At 40.0% G+C, this 20,403-nt stretch overlaps 1 protein-coding gene across 1 annotated transcript in view; it reads right to left on the bottom strand.

Moving 5' to 3' along the window:
• uvrag (UV radiation resistance associated gene) overlaps positions 1–20,403 on the bottom strand; it is a 136,962-nt gene that overhangs the window by 84,588 nt on the left and 31,971 nt on the right. Inside the window, exons 9-12 of the mRNA XM_088012301.1 lie at positions 13,572–13,656; positions 7,982–8,069; positions 7,039–7,099; positions 4,978–5,143 (exon numbers count right to left, since the gene is read on the bottom strand). Of these exons, the coding sequence (XP_087868427.1) occupies positions 4,978–5,143; positions 7,039–7,099; positions 7,982–8,069; positions 13,572–13,656 (400 nt within the window). The remainder of the gene's footprint in view (positions 1–4,977; positions 5,144–7,038; positions 7,100–7,981; positions 8,070–13,571; positions 13,657–20,403) is intronic.

Here is a 20,403-nt window from a genome sequence, read left to right as displayed (position 1 = left end):
AAATTGCCCTCTTATATGCTTCAAAAAGTTTTCGGATTGCTCTTATGGATGCTGAACAGTAAGCCGCTTTGATCAGAAAAACTAACTGCTTCAAAGAGTTGCTGCACTCCTCTCATGCTAGTGCAACGCCGTAGGCGTTGGAATAATATTAAGCTTTTTTCGCATTTTTTTTTCCTCAGGATAGTGAACTGCCTTGCGCAGCAAGGCAGTTCATTAACATTAGCACAAGATTGTGCACAACATTAGCACAAACTTTAGCATTTTACTGCCCCCACTAGTGCACTGCCTTGCGCAGCAAGGCAGTGCACATCCTAACATCCTAACATCCTACATGAATATTAGTCTTCACGCTAATATTAGCATTTTGGCTTATGCATTAATTTCAACATACTGAATGGTACAGGTGCAGTTTAGTCAACATGTTTCTGACTCACCACAGGTTATTGACTACATTGAAGCTTTCTTTAGCATTAATGCTAATTTTTTGCATTAGAACGCTTGATTAAAAACCGACGGGCACACTTTGGCATGCCCCTTAAAATTTCTGCGGAATTTTCTAGTTTCTTCTATACTCCTCCAAGAGGTCACAAAAAAACCAAAACATCTAATGCACTGCAGCTCTTTCACTTCGGTCCTGATCCAGCAATAAGAAATAAGGCAAAGAAACGTGAAGGGTCACATCGCATAAAACAAATCTATCAATAATTCCCAAGATTTGGGGAAATATTCTTACCAAGTATTTTTGGTCTGGTTTCCAGTGCAAATATCTTAGTACACTTGAAATAAGGCAGCTTACAAGTAACGCAATATTTCTTAGTATTGATGAAAAAGACGTTTTTTCCATCTTAAAAGTGAACTAGCGCTTTTTCATCAAAATTAAGGGATTAGTGACTAAAAACAAGTTTCTAAAGTTTGCTGGAAGTTACTTGGAAGTTAGTTTTGTCTTATTTCAAGTGTGCCAAGATTTTTGTATTAGAAGCCAGACCAAAAAATGCTTTGTAAGATTTGGCGTTTTTGCGCTGCGAGAAGGTGTGTGACATTACATCTTGTATAACGGGAACACACTGTTACATAATAGAGTTTGGATAGGGCCTAAAACAAAATCCAGCCTGACCCAAGGCTGACGGCATCACGTCCAAGCCCGATCCAAAATAAGTAACTTTAGTTATACACCGAACCTGATCTAAATCCAACATATTTTAACTAAGATTTTACCGCTTTCATTTTTGGACCATAATTTGAGTAAGGAGTGTAACTTCTGTGTTTGTTTAACATCTTCCAGGTCCATTTTCTCACTTGTCGTAATCGCAGGGCGAGTCGAGTGCAAATCCTCTGGGATATGTGACTGATAGGAGCGGAGTGGGGCAGATTTACCCTTTTGGTTGTGCAGTGTGCTGCGCTAATGAACTTTTGCACCTTATTTCATTTCCTCAACAAGTCAAACTACTCCTCAATTTAGACTGTAACGCGTAGCTTAATGCAACTTTATATCATGCATTCTGGTTTGATTTTCTCTGTGCTGAAGGTTTAGTGAATGCAGCACAGAAGCCCGACCCGACCATCAAGCAAATCATTTTGTCTGACTCGGCCTGAATTTTGAGTTGGGCTTGGCTTGGCCTATAACTCTAACTCAGTGATCTCCAAAGTCGGTCCTGGAGGGCCGGCATCCTGCATGTTTTAGTTCTCTCCCTGGTTTATCGCACCTGGACCAAATAATGGCTCGTAAGAGGCCTAAGAAGAACATTGACAAGCTGGAAAGGTTGTTACTACCAGCAGGGAGAGAACTAAAACATGCAGGATGCAGGAGATCGAGGACCGACTTTGGGCACCCCTGATCTAAACTAGTTCATAAAAAGAGTGTCATATATCATTGGTTTAAAACATGGGAGTTGTAATGTGATGCTTTAATGCTTAGGGATCTGATGCTCAAGCTCCAGTTGATTTAGCAGCAGGACAACAACCTAAACCACACCTGCAAGTCCATCACCGAATGGCTCACAGACAACAAAAGAAACGGTTTAGAGGCACCTAGTCAAAGTCCAGATCTAAATTCGATTGACATGCTGTTGTAAGACTCTAAGTGGGTTGTTTGTGTTTGAAAATCCTTCAATGTGGTGGATTCTAAATAATTCTGCAAACAAGAGCAGGCAAAATTTAGCCACACGGATGTAACAGAGCGCATTTAGATTTAAGGAGCCATTACTTTTAAGGATGACGCAGGCTTCTTTTTTTTCTCTCCATGAATGAAATTCTGAGCTGAAAACTGTTTTTAAATGCTCTCTAATTGGGCCACCTTTCTTTAACTGATATTAAAATCTATTCAATGATCTGAAAACTATAAGTGTAACAGAGGGGCAAATACTTTTCAGGAACACTGTGTTGTTCTAATTCCTTTAGTCTAGTCCGAAGGAACAGAATCGATTCGATCACAAAAATCTGTCAGCAATGAATCACGTATGGGAAAATTACACCGTCGATTTTGTGAACTCAACCGATTGGCAGTAGACACACTGTGCCGAAGTTACGTTTTTTACCGCACCGGCCCATATCTGACACCTGTCTCAATTTTTCACCTCTGCTAACAACCAGTCTGGCCTTCCCAGTCCATCTAAGCATAAAATAGTTTTTGTTCTTATTCTTCATGTTTAAGGGCTCAGAAAAACTTTTTTCAAGTCAAACACACAATCATGTCTGCAACTGCTTTCACACTAAACAAATGTGGATTAAAGTAAATACACATTTCCAGCTGAACTGCGTTCTGCCAAGTTATTTCAACTCGAATAACGGACAGAGAAAGAGCAGATAACTACTTAATGGAGGGAAAAATTGGACGCAAGATAAATGGGCCACACTTTAGCTACAACTGCTTGTAAAAATCAAACCAGAGTTGCTACTTCAACCTGAACACAAAGAGGCTGTGCTTCCTCTAAACGATGGGAAGTTTCCGAGGTGTATTTTGTAGCGTTTCACAGCCAAACCAAAAGATTTCGGCGTCTGACTTCAGTCCATCTGCTGTCATAATCAGAGAAGACGAGCAATTTACAACTCTGTACATGTTTGTATAAAAAGGAAAAATCCCCCCTGATAGTTTATATGACAGCACTGTGGAAATGTGTCTTTTTTTTTGTGGGGGGGGGTGCGGGGGGGGGGAGTTCTAGATCAACAAATAATCAGCATCCTGAGTCGCCGCAACCAAAGCTAAACAGTCATGATTACACTTGATCCCACAAGATCTATTTTATTGGGTTGAAAAAATTTATTGTCGGATTGTAAAACAAAGATTATTCACAGGATGTTTGCTTCGTGCAATTAGGTGGTTTGTCACCATTATGGGATTCTGAAGTCAAAGACGTGTCTCCTGGCCAAAGCCGCCCTACCAAAAAGCAAAACAATACCCAAGTTGAAGTCGATTAAAAAAGGGCAAAATGTTGAGTTATAAACTAGCATGAAACATTTCAACTGCGCAGACCTTAAAGGGGCACTACCACATATCTTCAAGCCACATAGGGCTACATAAGAGCACAATCGAAAAAAGTATGTTACCCTCAGTTGTTACAAAAATGCCGTATATATCAAACATAACTTCAAAGAAATTTGATTTAAAAGTTTGACAGCTTGAAATTGGGCTTCTGTCTCTTTAAGAAGCCCCTGCTTTTTCCGACATTCCGCCTTCAACTTGTCATCACAACGATGCTTCTCATTTTACCTTTTAGAAATGTTCTTCGGAGAGTTGAACTCAGTAGTTAGCAAGCAGCAGTTGGCTAACTGCAGCTGCTGCTAGTCTGGAGGAGCCGAGTGGTTTCTCTATTTATGTCAAATCAACAGTATATGACAAAAAAATAAAAATATGTCCACTTTAATGATCAGTTGCTGCATATTTTGAACTGGAAAAAAAGTCTTTTTATAATAAAAAAAGAAAAGAAAATGTGGCATATTTCAAAGTAACAACAAACTGGGATTTTTTTTAATGCAGTAGCATTTAAAAGTGCATTAAGTTTTTCCGTTGAAGTGAGGATCTAATACGTTTTGCTTAAAGAAGGTCAGTGTTTGTTAGATCTGATCTGTAAAGTCTTTCATTCCCAACATTTCTGGATGAAAAGGTCAGAAACTGACTGAAACCAGAAGGTACAACAGCAATCCCAGAGAGATCAACAGGAGTAGAGAGATTTCTTGGGGGACAAATTTAGAAAAAAAAAAATTGAGCCAAACTTGAATGAGACATGGAGCAGAGATTGTCAAGAATAACCAGATGCCACTCGGTTTCAGAGTAGCCACAGAAAGATCTCAGGTGGAAGAAAGGACTCTAGGCAATCAGAGCCAGATCAGTTGGATTTTTGTTGTGTGTGTTTTGTGGCATTTATATAAAATGGATCCAACTATTTTTATGCAAGTTGGAAAAAAAAAAAAATCTCAGCTCCAAGAGTGAAAACCGCTGAACTGGAGACAAAATATCGACTGTTTTCTGTTTTGGGTCTGTGAGGCTAGAAGGGAGAAATAGCCCTTCAACAAACAACAAACAACACACACACGCGCACGCACACACACTCACGGATATAAAAAAGAAGCAACATTCTCTCTACAGAAAAACAGGAGTTTTTTTGTAAATTCTGTGCGAATATTTACTGACAGAATCGTGGATTCTCTGGGCTCAGCGGGAACTTTGGAAGCGAACTCAAAGAAACCATCCAGAAAAATAATTCAAGCATAAAGATTTGGATCTTTAAGGAAGATGATGACGCAAAGCGCAGCGACTGCTGACAGGATATTCTGTCCAGGCAAGACGCAGGTCCCTGTGAGAGCCATGTCCTACATTTAATAGACCACCTACGGGATCCATTCCAGAACATTCCTTCTGCACTGGAAAATGGTTTCTATCTCACATGTTTTCACATAAATGCCATTCCTCATCACATACATCAAAAGTCAATAGTCAATTGTGGTTCTCCAGACTCATTTTTTTTACTCTCTCCAACTTACTCTCTCTCCTTCTCGGAGAGTCTGTCAGTGATGGTGTCCTTGATGGAGGAGCGGGAACCCTTGTGGATCACCGGGTACCGCAGAGGGAGCTGGAGGAAGCAGGAGATCATCAGGACCAGGTGTGCCGTGTAACCCAGGGCAACCGCCACGCTCCCATCGTCCTTTGCTGCGGCACAAACAGGATTTAACTCAGACTTGTTAATTCATCCGCTTTTTAAAGAGACAACATTAACACATCAAAGCCTCCGAGGCCGTCGAGCAAAGCGAATCCAAACCCGAGGCGGCGGCGCATTTATTCACAGTCGGGAAAAAAGGTATTTTATTCCGGCCAACACTTCAAAGCTTTGTGCATCGCTGTCTGCTTTGTTTTGGTGTTCTGTTACATGGGGAAATGAATTGCGCTGACATGATGTCCGCAAAGTATGAATCCAAACTGAAAAGAAAAAAAAAATGCATAATCAACCAACAGAAGGCGACTTTGAAACAGAGTATCTGAGGGAAGATGAGCGGCCGCGCTCATGTGGGAGAAATGTTTGGGAAGTTGTACAAAATACGGGGCCAGAAAGTAAAAAAATCCCAGTTCGGCAAATGTTTTCTAAAGTTCTGTCTTTTAAAAACGTCTAAAAAAAACAGTGTGGGGTAAAAATTTCAGACCAAAGAACAGGCCAACTTGCTTTACATAAGAGAAATAAAAAAAAAAAATGTCAACATGTACTCTGGTTCCACTTCTTTATAATGACATACAAACGTCACATGACGAGGAAACCATGAGCATTTAAGAGTCTGAATCAATGAAGGCTTGTCCTTCCTCAGTGCCTTGTTAAACAAAAAAAATGGCTAAATTTTAAAAAATCTTAACTTCTTCACTTAAAAGAAAACGAGTTCAGCAGTTTACTAAAATAAGAAAGTCTGATATTTCCAACAAATCAACAGATGTTCTCTACGGATAAATTTAGGAGATAAACATTTGGATAATTTCCAAAGAGTAAGTGGTACATCCGGGCTCTTTTCCAGCACCAAAGTGCACCAATATTTGCTACGTTTTCAGTTGCTGCAGTTTACTTTCACACTGGACTGAACCAAACGAAGCAAACTCTTCAAAAACCCGGTTAGTCCCTGGCCTGTGGTGGCGCTGCACCAAGAACTACCGAAGAAGACGCCGAGGTCAACTTCCTCCTTCACGAAACGTAAACAAAAATTGAGTGGCGTCAGATTTTAGTGGCTGTAGGATTTCTCTTTTGTCTCTGGCACAGTATTTCTCCCGCCAACGCCAGACTCGCGTGTTTGTTTTGGCTGCATTTACCCAGAATGCCCTGCGCTATGGTTCGCTTCCTGCTTTTGGAGCGTTTTCCACTTGGCGTTCACAGAATTCACTTCAATCGAACCAAGACCTCAGTTTTTAGGCGAACCAGATTGACAAATTCAAGCCGTCTGGAGCGCAAAACTCCCAATTATTGTCAGAGTTAAAGATCCCCAAAATAAATTCCTTCCAGTCTTTGTTTTTATTTTGTCCAACTCAGTATGGAGCCACCTTCTTTGTCTATTTCTGTAACTCCAAAACTAAAAAAAATATGGGAAAATATTGGATTATTTCTTTCCAGTTATTATGATTTTGCAAAGAGAAGAGAAAATAACGAGAAGAACAAAACGCATGAAGGAACTTAAGGGAGCAAATGAACCCACACAGCGTATTTGGAAAAGAACTGAATTAACTGAGCTCTCATTGGAACCAGGTGAGGTCCACTTAACTTTCACAGGCACGTCTGAATAAAACTAAAACAAAAAAATAAAGCCACACTTCTCTATGTTTCCATGATTTGACCTAATAAATAATAATAAAAATTGCCATCCGACTTATTTTGTGTCCAAAACGGGACACACACGCCAGGGTTCAGGTATAATTATCAGTTTTAGAGAGGCGTTTCAGCGGTGGAACGTTCCACATCCTTCAGTAAACATCGATCCACCTTCGCAAGCTTTAAAGGGAAGATAAATAAATTGTCCTCCATGCTTTTCCTTCCCTGTAACCCAAAACACAAACACAGACACGTACTAAATTACCTTGAAAGTCGTCCGAGTTTGGCAGCTTCACTCCACAGATGACATAATCCGACTGATTGACCTGCGGATTTAAATAGGAGGTTTCATATTAAGGACAACAAGCAGCCAGCAGAAACAGACCCACACAAGACGAGGGATCATGCGGGAGGAAACGGTGCGCAGCTGGCAGATGGATTTGCTGTAAATCATCCGGTTATTGTCTTGTGGTGTCCGCATTCCAGCGTTTAAACTCCAGAGCCAAATATCTTACAAAACTGAGTGATTATAATGAGTCTGTGAGGAATCGACAGAAATGTGAGGACTCTGGATGATCTCTGAAAGCAGTGAAATGTGAACTGTGAAACGGACATTAAAGGGAATTAGACATTATTTTGGACTACAAATGGGAGTTTGAGGGGGAGAAGGCACATTAAAAAAAAAAAAAAAAACATTCTCCAGAGCTTTTTTTGTTTTAAATGTGATTATTACTCCGTCTTCAGAGATCAGAAATCAGCTGGTGACAATTTTCGGCTTGATCGGTGCTGACCGAGGACCGGACTCAACAGAGACTCGAGAACTGGATCCTTTTCATGACGTTTGCAATGACTAGAATACGTGACATGTTTAAAATGAAGGGAGAAGTAGCATAGAGGTAAGTCAAGACATTTAAAATACATATTGTGTTTTTTAAGTGACGTAGCAGTGTAGCACATATGGATATTGTGGTTGTTGCTACGTCTGGTCTGTTTTATTTTTTCCTCTCTTTCTGCAGGTGTAGAAACAGACTCCTAGGATGCGTCCTACTTTTCCTTCTGTCCTCTCATCTCTCTTTCCCACACCTTTCTCCATTTCTTTTCTATCTCTGTGTCCACTACATTGAAAATAAACCCAAACACAGGACAAAAAAAAATACATAAAATGAATGGAAAAGGTGTAGAATAGGAGCATGAGGCGGCAGACTTACCACATCGATGGGGTAGATGTAGGAGAGCTCAGAGAGGAGCTGACGACAGCGGAAGGTGAGCTGAGCGTTGGTTTTGAGGAACTGCTCTCTGAGGAGATCAAACCAGACAAAAGACATGGGCAAAAAAACAGCAACAGGCAGGTGAAAGCTTTGACAGGAAGTCATTAATCACAGCTGCATAATATCACAGTGAAAAATGCCAGACAGTCATAACAATAATGCAGAATATCGGCCTCAACGAGGGTCATTTGTCAGATTAAAAGTACCTTTAAGAGGGTGTTAAACATACTTTTTAAATTGGTCAGATGTAATATTCCAATTTCAAATGTTATATTTTTGTAAACTACAAGTGGAAAATAATCACAGTGAACAGAAACAAAGGTTCAAACATTCATCTGTGTGTTTCAGTGTAATAAACTGACTTTTCAATAATATTCTAGTTTGTTGAATGTAAATAAAGATCCAGACAAATTGTAGTTTTTTGAAAAGCATGTTCTTGTCTTTCATTGTGTTGAACTGTGTCTAAGAAAATGGGCCTAATTGTCACATTTGTACCTCAGAAAGAAAGAACAAAAAAAGGATTAGGGCTGAAACGATTCCTCGAATGATTCGAGTACCTCGATTACTAAAATTCCTCGAGGAAAATTTACCTGCCTCGAAGCTTCGTTAATTTATGTTTTATTAGTTAGCGCACCGTGTTCCGGCCGGGACTTCATTAGCGTTGCGCGGAGCTCTCACTTCCGCCTCTGAGTTGTTGACAAAAGCTAAGTCTCAGCGGCATAAAGTCCAATCTTCAAGATTGGCCCGTGGAGATTTTATTGATTGATGATAATGCCCGACTTTTTATCGTTTTTGGGGAACCAATAAGCATCCTTAAAATGACTGGGGGAATGCCTGGAGTACGGCAGCATTTCTCCTCCGGGGCTGCTGGTTGAAAGCGAACGGCGGGAAGAGCGCTGAGGTGAGCGGATAGCCTGAACAGGGCGGGCGGCTGAGTAGCTGATGCTTACCGTGTAAATGTAGCTTTACCGACGAACCGCACAATAAATTTCATATCCCGGTCTGAAGAAACGGGTGGCGGAGCGCATCGTACATGGCTGGTAGATGAGTTTCTGAGTGTGACCAATGAAGGTGTTGTAAATATCCCGTATTGCTTCCCCCCGTGTTCGTCCCCCGGTCTAACGGTTCGTCAGTCCGCTGGTCTATTTCCTCCCCTCCACCCCATGTTCGTTCATTCGCCCTCTCCTCCCACTCCAGGCGGCATTTCCCGTATTTTCAAACCCAAAGCGTGACAGGTTAGGTGGCAAGGTGAGTTTAATTAGATGAATACATAAACTAAAAGCTGGATTGTAGACATTTTTTATAAGCATATTTGTGAGCCTGCCTCTTTGTTATTACATTCAATATAATTTCAGATTTTTCTATAACTTTTCTTCTGGTTAACTTAGAAAGTGAGCTATTATTGTTACAGGTTAGTTTTCTAAACTACAAAAAAGCAACTGTTAGGGATGCTCAAATATGAAAAATTGGACTGATATTGATATCTGATAGTAACACCGGTATTATGCCAGATTTACCAATATTTCATTTTATAATTTTTTTTATCCAATTACTCGATTAATCGTAAGAATAATCGATAGATTACTCGATTACTAAAATATTCGTTTACAACAGCCCTAAAAAGGATTATTGATTAAAGTTTCATCACTGAATATAAAAAAAAAAAACTTATGAGGATTAATATAAAATAGCTTGTTCTCTTCTCTTTCCTCTCTTGAGGAGAAGTTAAAAATAGACATGTTTTTCACATCATTAACAAGCAGGGTAAAAGAAAAAGCTTCCTCACATTACAGTCATCTATTTGGGCTACTTTACCAGAGCAACCCAAATAGATGAGGACTGGGAAGAAACAGAAAAAACACCCCTTTTTAAAACATTCTCGGGGTTTAAAATCATATAAATCTTTGTGTGACCAGGGTCTTGGAGTGTGTATGCGTGTGTGTGTGTGTTTACCCTGAGTTTCCCCCCCCCTGTGTCCAGTACGACACTTAAACCAATCCTGGTGGGGCAGTGTGGGTAATAACCCATCATTTTGTGAAGATGAAAAGGGATTTGGGGTGGGGAAGGGGGACAGTAATTGAAAGTGATCCATCCTCCCATAAATGCTCCCAACCTTTCACTTGAATTTCCTTTCTGGCTTCGCCTGTGGTTAGCCATCTTTTATTATTTCTATTCTCCCAGCAAGAAACACTTTGGTGCAAGTGGGAGAGCAGATAGACTGGTGGGTGAAGAACGTTTGATCTGAAGTGTCCAGCAGGTTTTGGCTCGTATAACTGGCTCTGCCCACCATACCACCTCATTTAAAAGTATTTTCCTAAAGCACGCAAACTCGCCCAGCTGTCCCTTTGAATACCTGCAGAAAAAGGTGATGAGTAGATCCTTTTATCCCCCCCGGATTTTCTTCTCTCCCACTTTGTACTGTCGAGTTAATTTGCAGGTAAACCTTTATACCTCAGATATAAATGAAAGTGGTGGAAATGTCGGGCTGAAAACTAAGAAAACTCTACCAGATACTTCATTTGATCCGCACCTAAAAACTGCACGAGTAAAAACTGAGCAATGTTTAGTTGCTGTTTTTTCTTCCCAAAGAGTTTCGAGGCATCAAGCAAACGGTGTTTATTCTTTGAATGCTGATGCTTTTCTTTACATTTTCCCCTCCAACTGAGTCTGTTACCCTTGTGCCATTTCAATTATACAAATATCAAAAGTATTTGGCTGGGAGTTTTACTAGGAGTGCATCAACTGCAGTTGTCTGGCTGATCACTGACCTTAAAAAACCCTGATCTGCCAGTTCTGGTTTTGGTTGATCCAGATTTCCAGATTTACTTTTTTGGCTGAAAAGTTGCTAAATATAGCGACTAAGTCACTACGTTGGCAACAGTGGATTGTCTGCCCCTCTCACGGCTGATTTCCTTCTCATGGCTGATTTTCTTCTCACGGCTGATTTTTAGACCTTTGCAGAGGTAGGTGGGATCGGTTTCACATGCAAGTATCGGCCGATTACCCGTCTCCCAAAATTAAGAAAATCTGGGCCGAATTAAAGGTCCAAGGCATTTTTAACTTTTGATTCTTTTAAAGTATCTTCCAAACATTTCTCTAACAGAATAAACCGGAAGACTTGGAAAATATGCAAACAGTTGCTCAGAAATTATGAGAACACTTTGATTTGATTTTTCCACCAATTATTAAGAAAAGTATAAATTATTTTTGACAAAATTTTTAGCAAAATATAAATAAAACCAGATTTTTTAAAAATTACTCATTTTACATTGTTTTATTGTCTGGAGTGAAACAAACAAGCTATTTGGTTTATTGAAAATATTTTTTAATCTTAATGCAGAGGTTCGTAAACTGTGGGAACCTCTGTGGGAAGTTCCCACAATTTTTTCTTCATTCATGGATGAATGAAGAAAAAAAAACAAAAAAAAAACAACGATGAACGCTGTGTGTGCTGGGGGTGGTGGAGGAGTATAACAGAGTCTCGTTTCAATCAGAAGACCAAAGTCTAACTCTCCCTATTGTAATCTATATTGTAATCCACAGGAGGAGCCAGAAAATGTTTGAAAACCACTGGGGGGGCCCAGGAGAAAAGGTTTGGGAACCACTGTCTTAATGTGACAGATGTATGAATTAACTTGGGTTCACCTGCAAAACCCTCTACAAGAATCAAGCTTGAAGTAGAGATTTGGATCAGCAGCTTATGTCTGGATACTTCCTGCGTCAGTCTGTATGCACTGTTTAGAAGAAATGCTTCTGGAATAAATAAAGTCTCATGTCATCTGCTTTGATGGCGCATGATTTAGAAGTGATGCACTTAACAAATCACAGCTGAGGTAAACTATTGTGATTTCAAGTTGATTCAGAGTGACAGAAACAGATTCAGGACGCCAGGTTTTGGACTCTCCAACATAAACGGATGTACTTGGACTGAACGATCGCGCAGTTTAACTATTTTCATCCATTCACAATATGGATGTTGGAGCATCAGGCTAATTAACGAAACCTGGGATGAGCCTGTAGAGAAGCTAATCAGCTCTGCACGACCTTTTGAACTGCATGGGTTTGTTTCGATCAAATCAAATCGTTTGGATTTTTCTATTTATTTATTTTTTACCATCTTAATAAAAAGTGATCAGAATTTTACTGGTAATTACCACAATGTCGGGTATTCCAACGCTTTGTGTGAGCTTTAGCGTGTTTTACAACTTTAATCGCCGTCAGATCTGAGGCTGAATATACTGTTAGTATGCAAACTGTGAATTTTTGATACTTGAGCTATAATAACTACCAAACATTGTATTTCAAACAGTCATTTGTAATAATTATACTGCATACTCCAGGGAGTGTGCAATTAAATCACAATTTTATTTTATTTTATTTTTTTGGATCCAAAAAGATCACACAGGAAAAAACAAAAAACAAAACGTATTTGTCCAAGATAAAAGATATATGTGTTGTGGCCCGTTTCTTTTTCCCAGTATGCTCTTATTTTGTAATGCCTTTCGACTGTCGAGACTGAGACTGAAACTGAAACGTGCGGATGTGTTTTGAGTTAGCAAATGTAAAAGAGGAGAGAAGGAGCAGCAGCGTCCAGGAAACAAAAAGTATAGAGGTTTAGTTTGTTTATTTTTATATTTATTTTCTATCAAGTATCTTTCTTCCCCAAAGACGAATTAATTATGCTAAATTTCTCATTTTACTTGTGTGTACAAAAAATATAATTTTGAAAAACAAAAATGTTCTTGGTACTGAACAAAGCTGAGTCTGTTTCAAAGTCAAACAGTGAGGAAAGAAAAGGTGTTTTTTAAAGAGTATGTAGATATTTCGTTTTAGCTAGACATGTAAAATCAGACCCGGTTTTGTTTATTCCTCTGTTTAATCATGTCATTTTATCTGAGCAAGTTTTCTTCTCAATATATAGTAACAGTACAACTGTGCTTACTGAAGTTTTCCTTCTACGGTAAACCAGGCACCATCAAATGGACGTGTTTGAGCTCAGACTACAGCAACTACAGCAAATCCACCAAAGACAAAATCAGAAAAACCTACAGAAGACTCCATCTTGAAGTAAAAAAAGAAATTAAATAACAAAAGAGGAAAAGATTCTATGAAGCACATGAACAACAAATATTTCCACATAATGGATGGTAGACAGATGTGCGAGTGCCTGTGTTAATTTCCTGTCCTCTGAGTCTTTCGGCCCCATTCGGGCCCCCTGGAACCACCAGGTATTGTTCAGATGCAAAAAGCGGTATCCAGTGTCTGCACACACCGCAAACATCCCTCCGCAAGCCAGGACAAAGACGGGCCAAAGGGCTTTTCAGGAATGCAGAGAAAACATAAATAAAGATGCGGCGGCACAAACACCTTCTTGTTTTAAAGGAGCAAAGTGGGACGTGAGAGCGGGGTGTTCTCCTGTCATAATTTGATTTAAACACAGAAACGCTGAGAGTTCAGAGACGTGTACAAATAAATAGAGCTTTCTCCTGTTCCTTCCTCCAAAAATGTCTAATTACATCTTCACACATACCTCTTGGCCGTACATTCCTTCTGCAACTTTGTTAGGGATTCTTTCTCCTCCTTCAGACTTTCGTGCTGAGAGGAAAACGCTTCCTCTGAAAGACACAGAGAGAGAGAAAAAAATGTAAATGATCAGGTTTGTTTGCCTCGATCCGCTGCATCTGAAAATCCAGGTGGCCTCGTGTTGTGCTGGCTTCCCTCCACCATCGAGCTCGCGCAAGATCAAAGGGCCTGCCTTTTTGTTTTTCTAATCGGCGCTCAAACCATTTCCTTTTGACACCACATAAAACCAGACAAACACATGTATGGAGATTATAGGATTTGTCAGACTCTCTAAATACAGAGTGGGTAACGTAAACACAAATTGAAAAGACACCATTAGAGGCGGTGATGATCCAGCCGGAGGAAGTGGAGCAACTACAACACAGGCAGGCTGCAGCGGCGGCGGGGCACGAAACCGCAGAGGTATAATAAGCCCGGGGTTGTAACACAATATTTTTCAGATCTGTGCGCCAAAAATAATTTGCTTTATGTTCTGATTGTGCATATAAAACTCAGCGGGGCTTTCCCGTCGTATTTGTGACATGGTAATAACCTCTGAGCCTGCGAAGAACACGTCTCTACCAAGCCAGCGCCGATTAACGTCGAGGCGCGTCAAAAACAGCAGCGTCGTTTACAAGCTTTTCTGCTTATTACTGCAAAAACAAGAACTTGTTTACTAGGACTTCGGAACAAGAACTTTGGATGCATTCACCATATTACCACAGTATTCACTCAACCAGCCAACAATTTGGCCTCTTACGTCAAGAGATGCCGATAAATCTTACCTCAGCTGCATGATTTGATCACAAATTGAATATTGGTTGTTTGTCTGCATCACTGCACTAAAACCCATTTAAGAGCTTTACAGTATTTTTTTATTATTATTTTTGAATTATTTAAAATTCACTCTCAGGTGGTTTATCACTAGAGGGTTTTATTTTATTAAAAAAAAAGGAAAACTGACAAATAACAGTGATCACTGAACCTCAGGTACCTTTTTAGGAAATCCTTCTTTCAGCTTTTATTTTATAACAGATATTTTTTGGACCCATTTTAAAACCTACTACCACATTGATGTAGGTACCTAAAAGGTTTAGCTGACCCTATATAGTTTTTATTCATTATTTTTATTGAATGGTCTTATTTTTTATTTGTTATGTTGCATTTATCATCTTACCATGATGACAATTTTGATTTATGGTTGTCTCAATAAATTTCAGTAAATAATATGAAAAAAAACATCGTCAGTATTACTGGAAACGCTATTTGTAATATTTCCTTCAATTTTTTCTTCCATGAGAGCATCAACAAAATATCAGTAAATTCTAAAATATAATTAAATGCAGTTTAAAATCACGCGTCTTCAAGTTCTTTCAGTAAAAAAAAGCCATTTCAAATGGAAATGTTTTTCGGGAACTGTATTTTGTCTGTGGCGCTACTAATGCTGTGTCATACAGTCATAGCCACACATTTACCTAAAATATAAGTATTCATCATTATCACAAGAGTACAAAATATATTGCAATAAAATTCCATATCCATATCACCCACCTCTATTGTGCAATAGGCTACTTGTTATTTTTTGAGGTGCTAAATCAACTTTACGTTCAGCAACAGCCAAAAACAAACAAACAAAAAAAAAAAAAACACAAACTTATCAACCCAAGTGTTGGCCAGCAAGCCCTGCACATGTGCACCGACGCTCCAGCGCAGCCAGAAAGGAAGAGTCAAAAGCATAATCTGTCTTTCTACAGTCGACACGTTAAAAAGGTGCTGCGGATGTTTCCGAAAGGAGACTTTCCAGGACCTAATTTGGCGTGCGGTCCAATCTGTTAAGATGCTCTTATTGCAGCTGGCTCGGGAAAAGTAAGTTCGGAGCAATTAAGATCGTCAGACCACATGTCATCAGATGGATCCACAGGAGCTGCTTGTTATCAAATACTTCCACTTACATGCAGGCTTTTCCCCACAGGGACCATAAGGGTGGAAGGTGAGAGACTGATGGGGAAAACAGAGGTTCTAGGAAACATCTCAATCAGATTAGCTGCCAGGGCAGATAGCATCAGACAGAGATCAGACAGGCCATCCCTCTGTTCTGAGTGATGACATGAAAACATACTTTAACACGAACGACAGAGGTCTGTATCACTCTGCCTCTTTCATGTAATGCCCGGCTGGACCCTATCTGGTCTGTCCATCAATCTCCCGATCCTTTCATGTCTCTAACCTGTTCCAGTTTGCACAGCGGTGTGATGCAGACAGACGGTCCGCAGCGGAAGCCGTGGAAGCACATATGCTTCGCTCTGGCTGTTTGTTTCTCAATATATCACCGCATAAAGCTATAAAATATTGGCTACAATAAAGTCTGGAGCCGTTATAGTGAACGCGATATCAAAAAATTATAAAACGCTCGTAACTTTCCTGGGTTTTGACGTGAGCCAGTAAAGGGTGAGGTCCTACTCGCACCAGACGGGTGATTTAGATGGAAATCCAGCAGTAAAATTCAGCCCCAGGTGCTTCTGGTGATTATTTACGTAGTCTGGTTCTCGTGGCTTATGGGTTTTAAATCTGTTCTGCTACTAAGAGGCGCTTAATATACCAGAAATATTGAACCATGCAGTGGTGTCAACAATACATGGTTAGACTCAAGCACTGTGCAGAAGCTGGAGTGCCATACAAAACAGCTAAAGTGTAAAAATGTTCCTGCTCCTTGTCACATTACAAATGAATTCTTCAAGGGCTTCTACTTGTGGTTTCTGTCACAGATCAACATAAAAAAAGTGTGATGCATCTGTACGCAACCCAGTTCATCCGAAGACAGGCCTCCGAGGTTTACAGTCTCACCATATCAAGACCGAGAAACCCAGCAAGACAGCTGAGGGATGCAGTTAAGGAAAGGTGAAGCATGGTTGGGAAAAGGAGAAGAAATAGAAGATACGTAGAGGATGCACCAAATGTGGAAGTAGATGGTCCAATCAAAAATTAAGCTTGGTGGCCTAACTGCAATTTGCCATGCATGAAGCAAACCTTCCTCTTTGACCACACCATCCAAATGACAATCTATAGGAACACAAGGCAACATGGTTTTACATACAAGCCGACTGAGCGTAAGCCATTTCCCATCGAGGAATAAGTACAGAGTTGAAGTCTCTGGATATACAAAGCTGTTGAAGACGTATCACAAACGACATACAGCTGTAATTACAGAAAAAGCTAATTGTACCAAATATTGACTCAGTGAATACAGATGTAGATTTGTTTTTCTTTGTAAAAAAAAAAAAAAAAAAAAAAACATTCTCCCTTCATTTCACACAATCCCATTAAGATGCATAAAATATAAATTTGTGGGTGCAAAGTGACAAAACATGGAATAAACTGAAGAAGAGATCAAAATACATTCTTATAAGGCCTTCTATGTTCATGGAGATTTGGTCTTATGACTGCAGCAGGATAGTTGTCAGTTCTTGATCTCTTACCTCATCTGAGGACAATCTGTTCACTGTTAGTCGGATGAGAAGCCACACAGCCACATAAAACTCTTCAAGACATTCTGCAGAGTTTGGCCGTTTCGCCATAAAGGCTCATATCAAGCCGACAAAGACTGCATTGTACTAAACTATGAAGCAGGGGAAGAGGGAGCAGCTGAAAATGTTTATATGTAATCTAATGGTGGAAATTTCAGCTTCAGGTTAAACACTTTAGGGCACAATTCTTCCTTGTTTTATTTGGCACAGAAGCTGTGAAAAACGGCGACTGACCAAGAAAAAAAAAAAAAAAGACAAGCGGTAGATAAAACCCCGAAGTACAAACAAAAATCACTCCAATTGTTCCAACCTGATTAATTTGATATTATTCAGAGTGTTGGTGTCCACTTCCTGCAAAGCATCAAAACATGAGGGTCTTCAATGATCTGTGACCTCTAATCGCATTGCAGTGTCGCAATGTTATGAGGAAATGACCCCCCAATGTCAACGACGGAATTTTAAAATGTGTTTGTATTTGACACAAGTGGAGATTAACTCAATGCACTGACTGAAATGAGTAAAACAGAAGTAAGCATTCAGATACACATTTGTGAAGTTACAACACCATCCTGGTTAAGACGGGTACAAACCCTTAAAACAAATCCATGTTTTACTGCAGTAGCGTGATCTCACAAAGGGATCTTTAATTTGAGAAACTGTAGTTTAGTGTTATCATAAGCCTCCTTTTCTCCTCAGTTTATAAAATGACGAAAAGGCTAAATTTGCTGTTTTTGCTCAGTCCGATTGTAGAAAGTTGGAGCATGAAGACAGAGGGATTTTTCACTTTTCTATACAAAGAGAGACATTTATGTTTTGTAATAATTGGCGCAAAATGTAACGTTATTGCAGAAAGCATCACAAAATGTGTTCATCTATGTCGTTTTAATGATGCTTTGTTACATTATTAAACTAGAATTTACTACTTTTTAGATTACTCCAGAACCCGATGTTACAGTGTAGGATGAATCAAGTGGGTCTCGACAAGAATTACTCCAGGCCTCATCACAAGTAACTAAAGAATATGATTATAATTCATTCCCAGATGACAATAAAACAAAATAAGTCGTCTTCTGTGACGCATTACATTTATATATCAGAAACACAAAGTCATTGAATATTAATCAGCGGCTCCCAGACACTAACGCTTTAGTTAAATTTATTCTTAAGGGATGCAGCTTAGGCGTACCTGTAGTAGACATTTTAGTAATAGAAATCGTATAAAACAATTATTTCCGAACATGGAATTTTACTTTAGTGTAAGATTTAGGTGCTGCAATAAATGACCGATTTATTTATAAGGACAGGGTCACCAGTTCTGCTATTTTATGACTAACATTTTAACATACAGATTAGGGTGACTGGGGGAAAATTTAAAAAAGAAGCATAAGTAAGTGAAGCATTGAGCCAATAAGCAGAGTATTATTGTCGACGCTTTTCTGACAGCCAGCTGGTAAAAGTCTACGCGTAAAACCGAGCTTCTGCAAAAGGAGCTCTGATGGTGATGGCTTCAATATGAGACCTTCTGTCTGAGGTGACACATACCACACCACAAAATACTTTCGCCAAATTCTGTTCTTCACTTAGGAAAGTCAACTACTGGCATTTATTGGTCAGGAAACCTAGCTGCAGCGCTGCAGACCGTGAGAATAACCACCGCTGCTAAGTACAATAAATGCTGCTCACAGGCCTGATTTATGTCGCCCGCTTGCGATGGAGAGCTGGAAAATAGACAGGAGGAAATTGTGACAAGAGCGTGACCTCAGCAGAGCCAAAGGGATTCCTCTCTGACTGGGGAAATGACTGCTTTTACTGTTAGCTTGCAGCTTTAAGAGGAGGAGGAAAAGTCCGTGGTGGTGGTACCCACACCCTGCCAATTCTAGGGTATGTGGAAAACCTAAAGTAGAGTTATTGTGTGAGCTTTTTGCACATTTTTAGTGTAATCTCACCCATAACTGTAGCTGAAACGGTGCTACAGCTACTCGTCGTCCCTGTTGCTCTTTAAAGTATTTTCCATTGTCGTGCAAGTGATTTATAAATACAGCTGGATTGGATTCTGTCGTCAGGATGATTCAGACGGATACTATAGTGACATTCTAATAATTACTGTAGGGAAAAGGTGGACATTTTCGTCTCAACGTCATGTACTAGCGCAAACCCACACCTGTTGTGCCTCCATCTTTGTCAGAATGATCTAAACTATTAGTTTTGTCGGAGAAAAATGGCTGACAAAGGCGATCTGTTACAGGACCATATGAGAGTGAGAGAGGCAGCGAGACCACGTGACCAGGTACAGATGAAAAGCAGAACAGCGAGGACAGAGGAGTAAAAAACCAACTAGAGATTAGTAGTTGTCACAGCAACCGCTAAGAGGACGTACTGCATAGCAGTGTGTGTACACACACTGGTAAACTGTCAATAACCCTTTTGAGGTTTGCTGGATCCAACAAACACTGGAATGTGTAAAATATCCTATACATTAAACATATGCTACTAATCCAATCAACACAAACACCTAATAGCCCTAATATTAAAACCACCTGCTTAATATTGAGTAGGAGCACAGAGTTCACCAACACAGCTTTAAAAACAGGGTCTCCGTAAGACTTTGTGGTGTTATGTGGCAACACACCAAGACATTAGCAGCAGATCCCTGAAATTCTGCTAGCTACAAATTGGGCTTTCTTGGATTTGGCAGTTTTAAGACATCCTAAAGGCCAGGAGGGAGATTTAGACTTTGGAGTCCAAGTCAGCAACATTTCGGCCCCGAACAGTTAGCTCTATCTTTATAGCTTTTAATTCACATCAAGAGTGCTTTAACCAGCAGCAGTGGTGACCTAGAGGCAAAGCGCGACTCATGTATGGAAGCCCAAGTCCTCAACGCAGGACTTATGCCTCCATGCATTAGGCCGTCACAAATTTGAGTCTCATTGAACTTTCTCAAATGTCTTCCCCCGATATCACAATCCACTCCGTCAAAAAAAGGCAACTCGGGCCAAAAGCAATCCTTAAAAAAATGTCTTACGCGTTTCATGACAGAGTTCCCCACATACTCGGGCGCACGTCACTCTGTGGACGTCCACAAATACTCATTGCAGACTCAAAGCGAATGTCCACCGAACAGATTGGCCCAAAGGTACAGTTTTACAACCGTGTGTTAGTAAACTGCTCAGCAGGAAACAGGGTTCACATCAAACTATTCTGTACGCGACACCAAGCTGACTAGGTTGAGAGTCGGCGTAAAAGGTTGCGAGGATTCACAGCACATCTACTGGCGTA

Source organism: Poecilia mexicana, unplaced genomic scaffold, assembly GCF_051168715.1.
Source record: "Poecilia mexicana isolate PSO_F unplaced genomic scaffold, ASM5116871v1 scaffold_14, whole genome shotgun sequence".
Taxonomy (NCBI): domain Eukaryota; kingdom Metazoa; phylum Chordata; class Actinopteri; order Cyprinodontiformes; family Poeciliidae; genus Poecilia; species Poecilia mexicana.
Note: the sequence above shows the minus strand (reverse complement) of the source record. Positions and strands in the feature narration are given on the sequence as shown.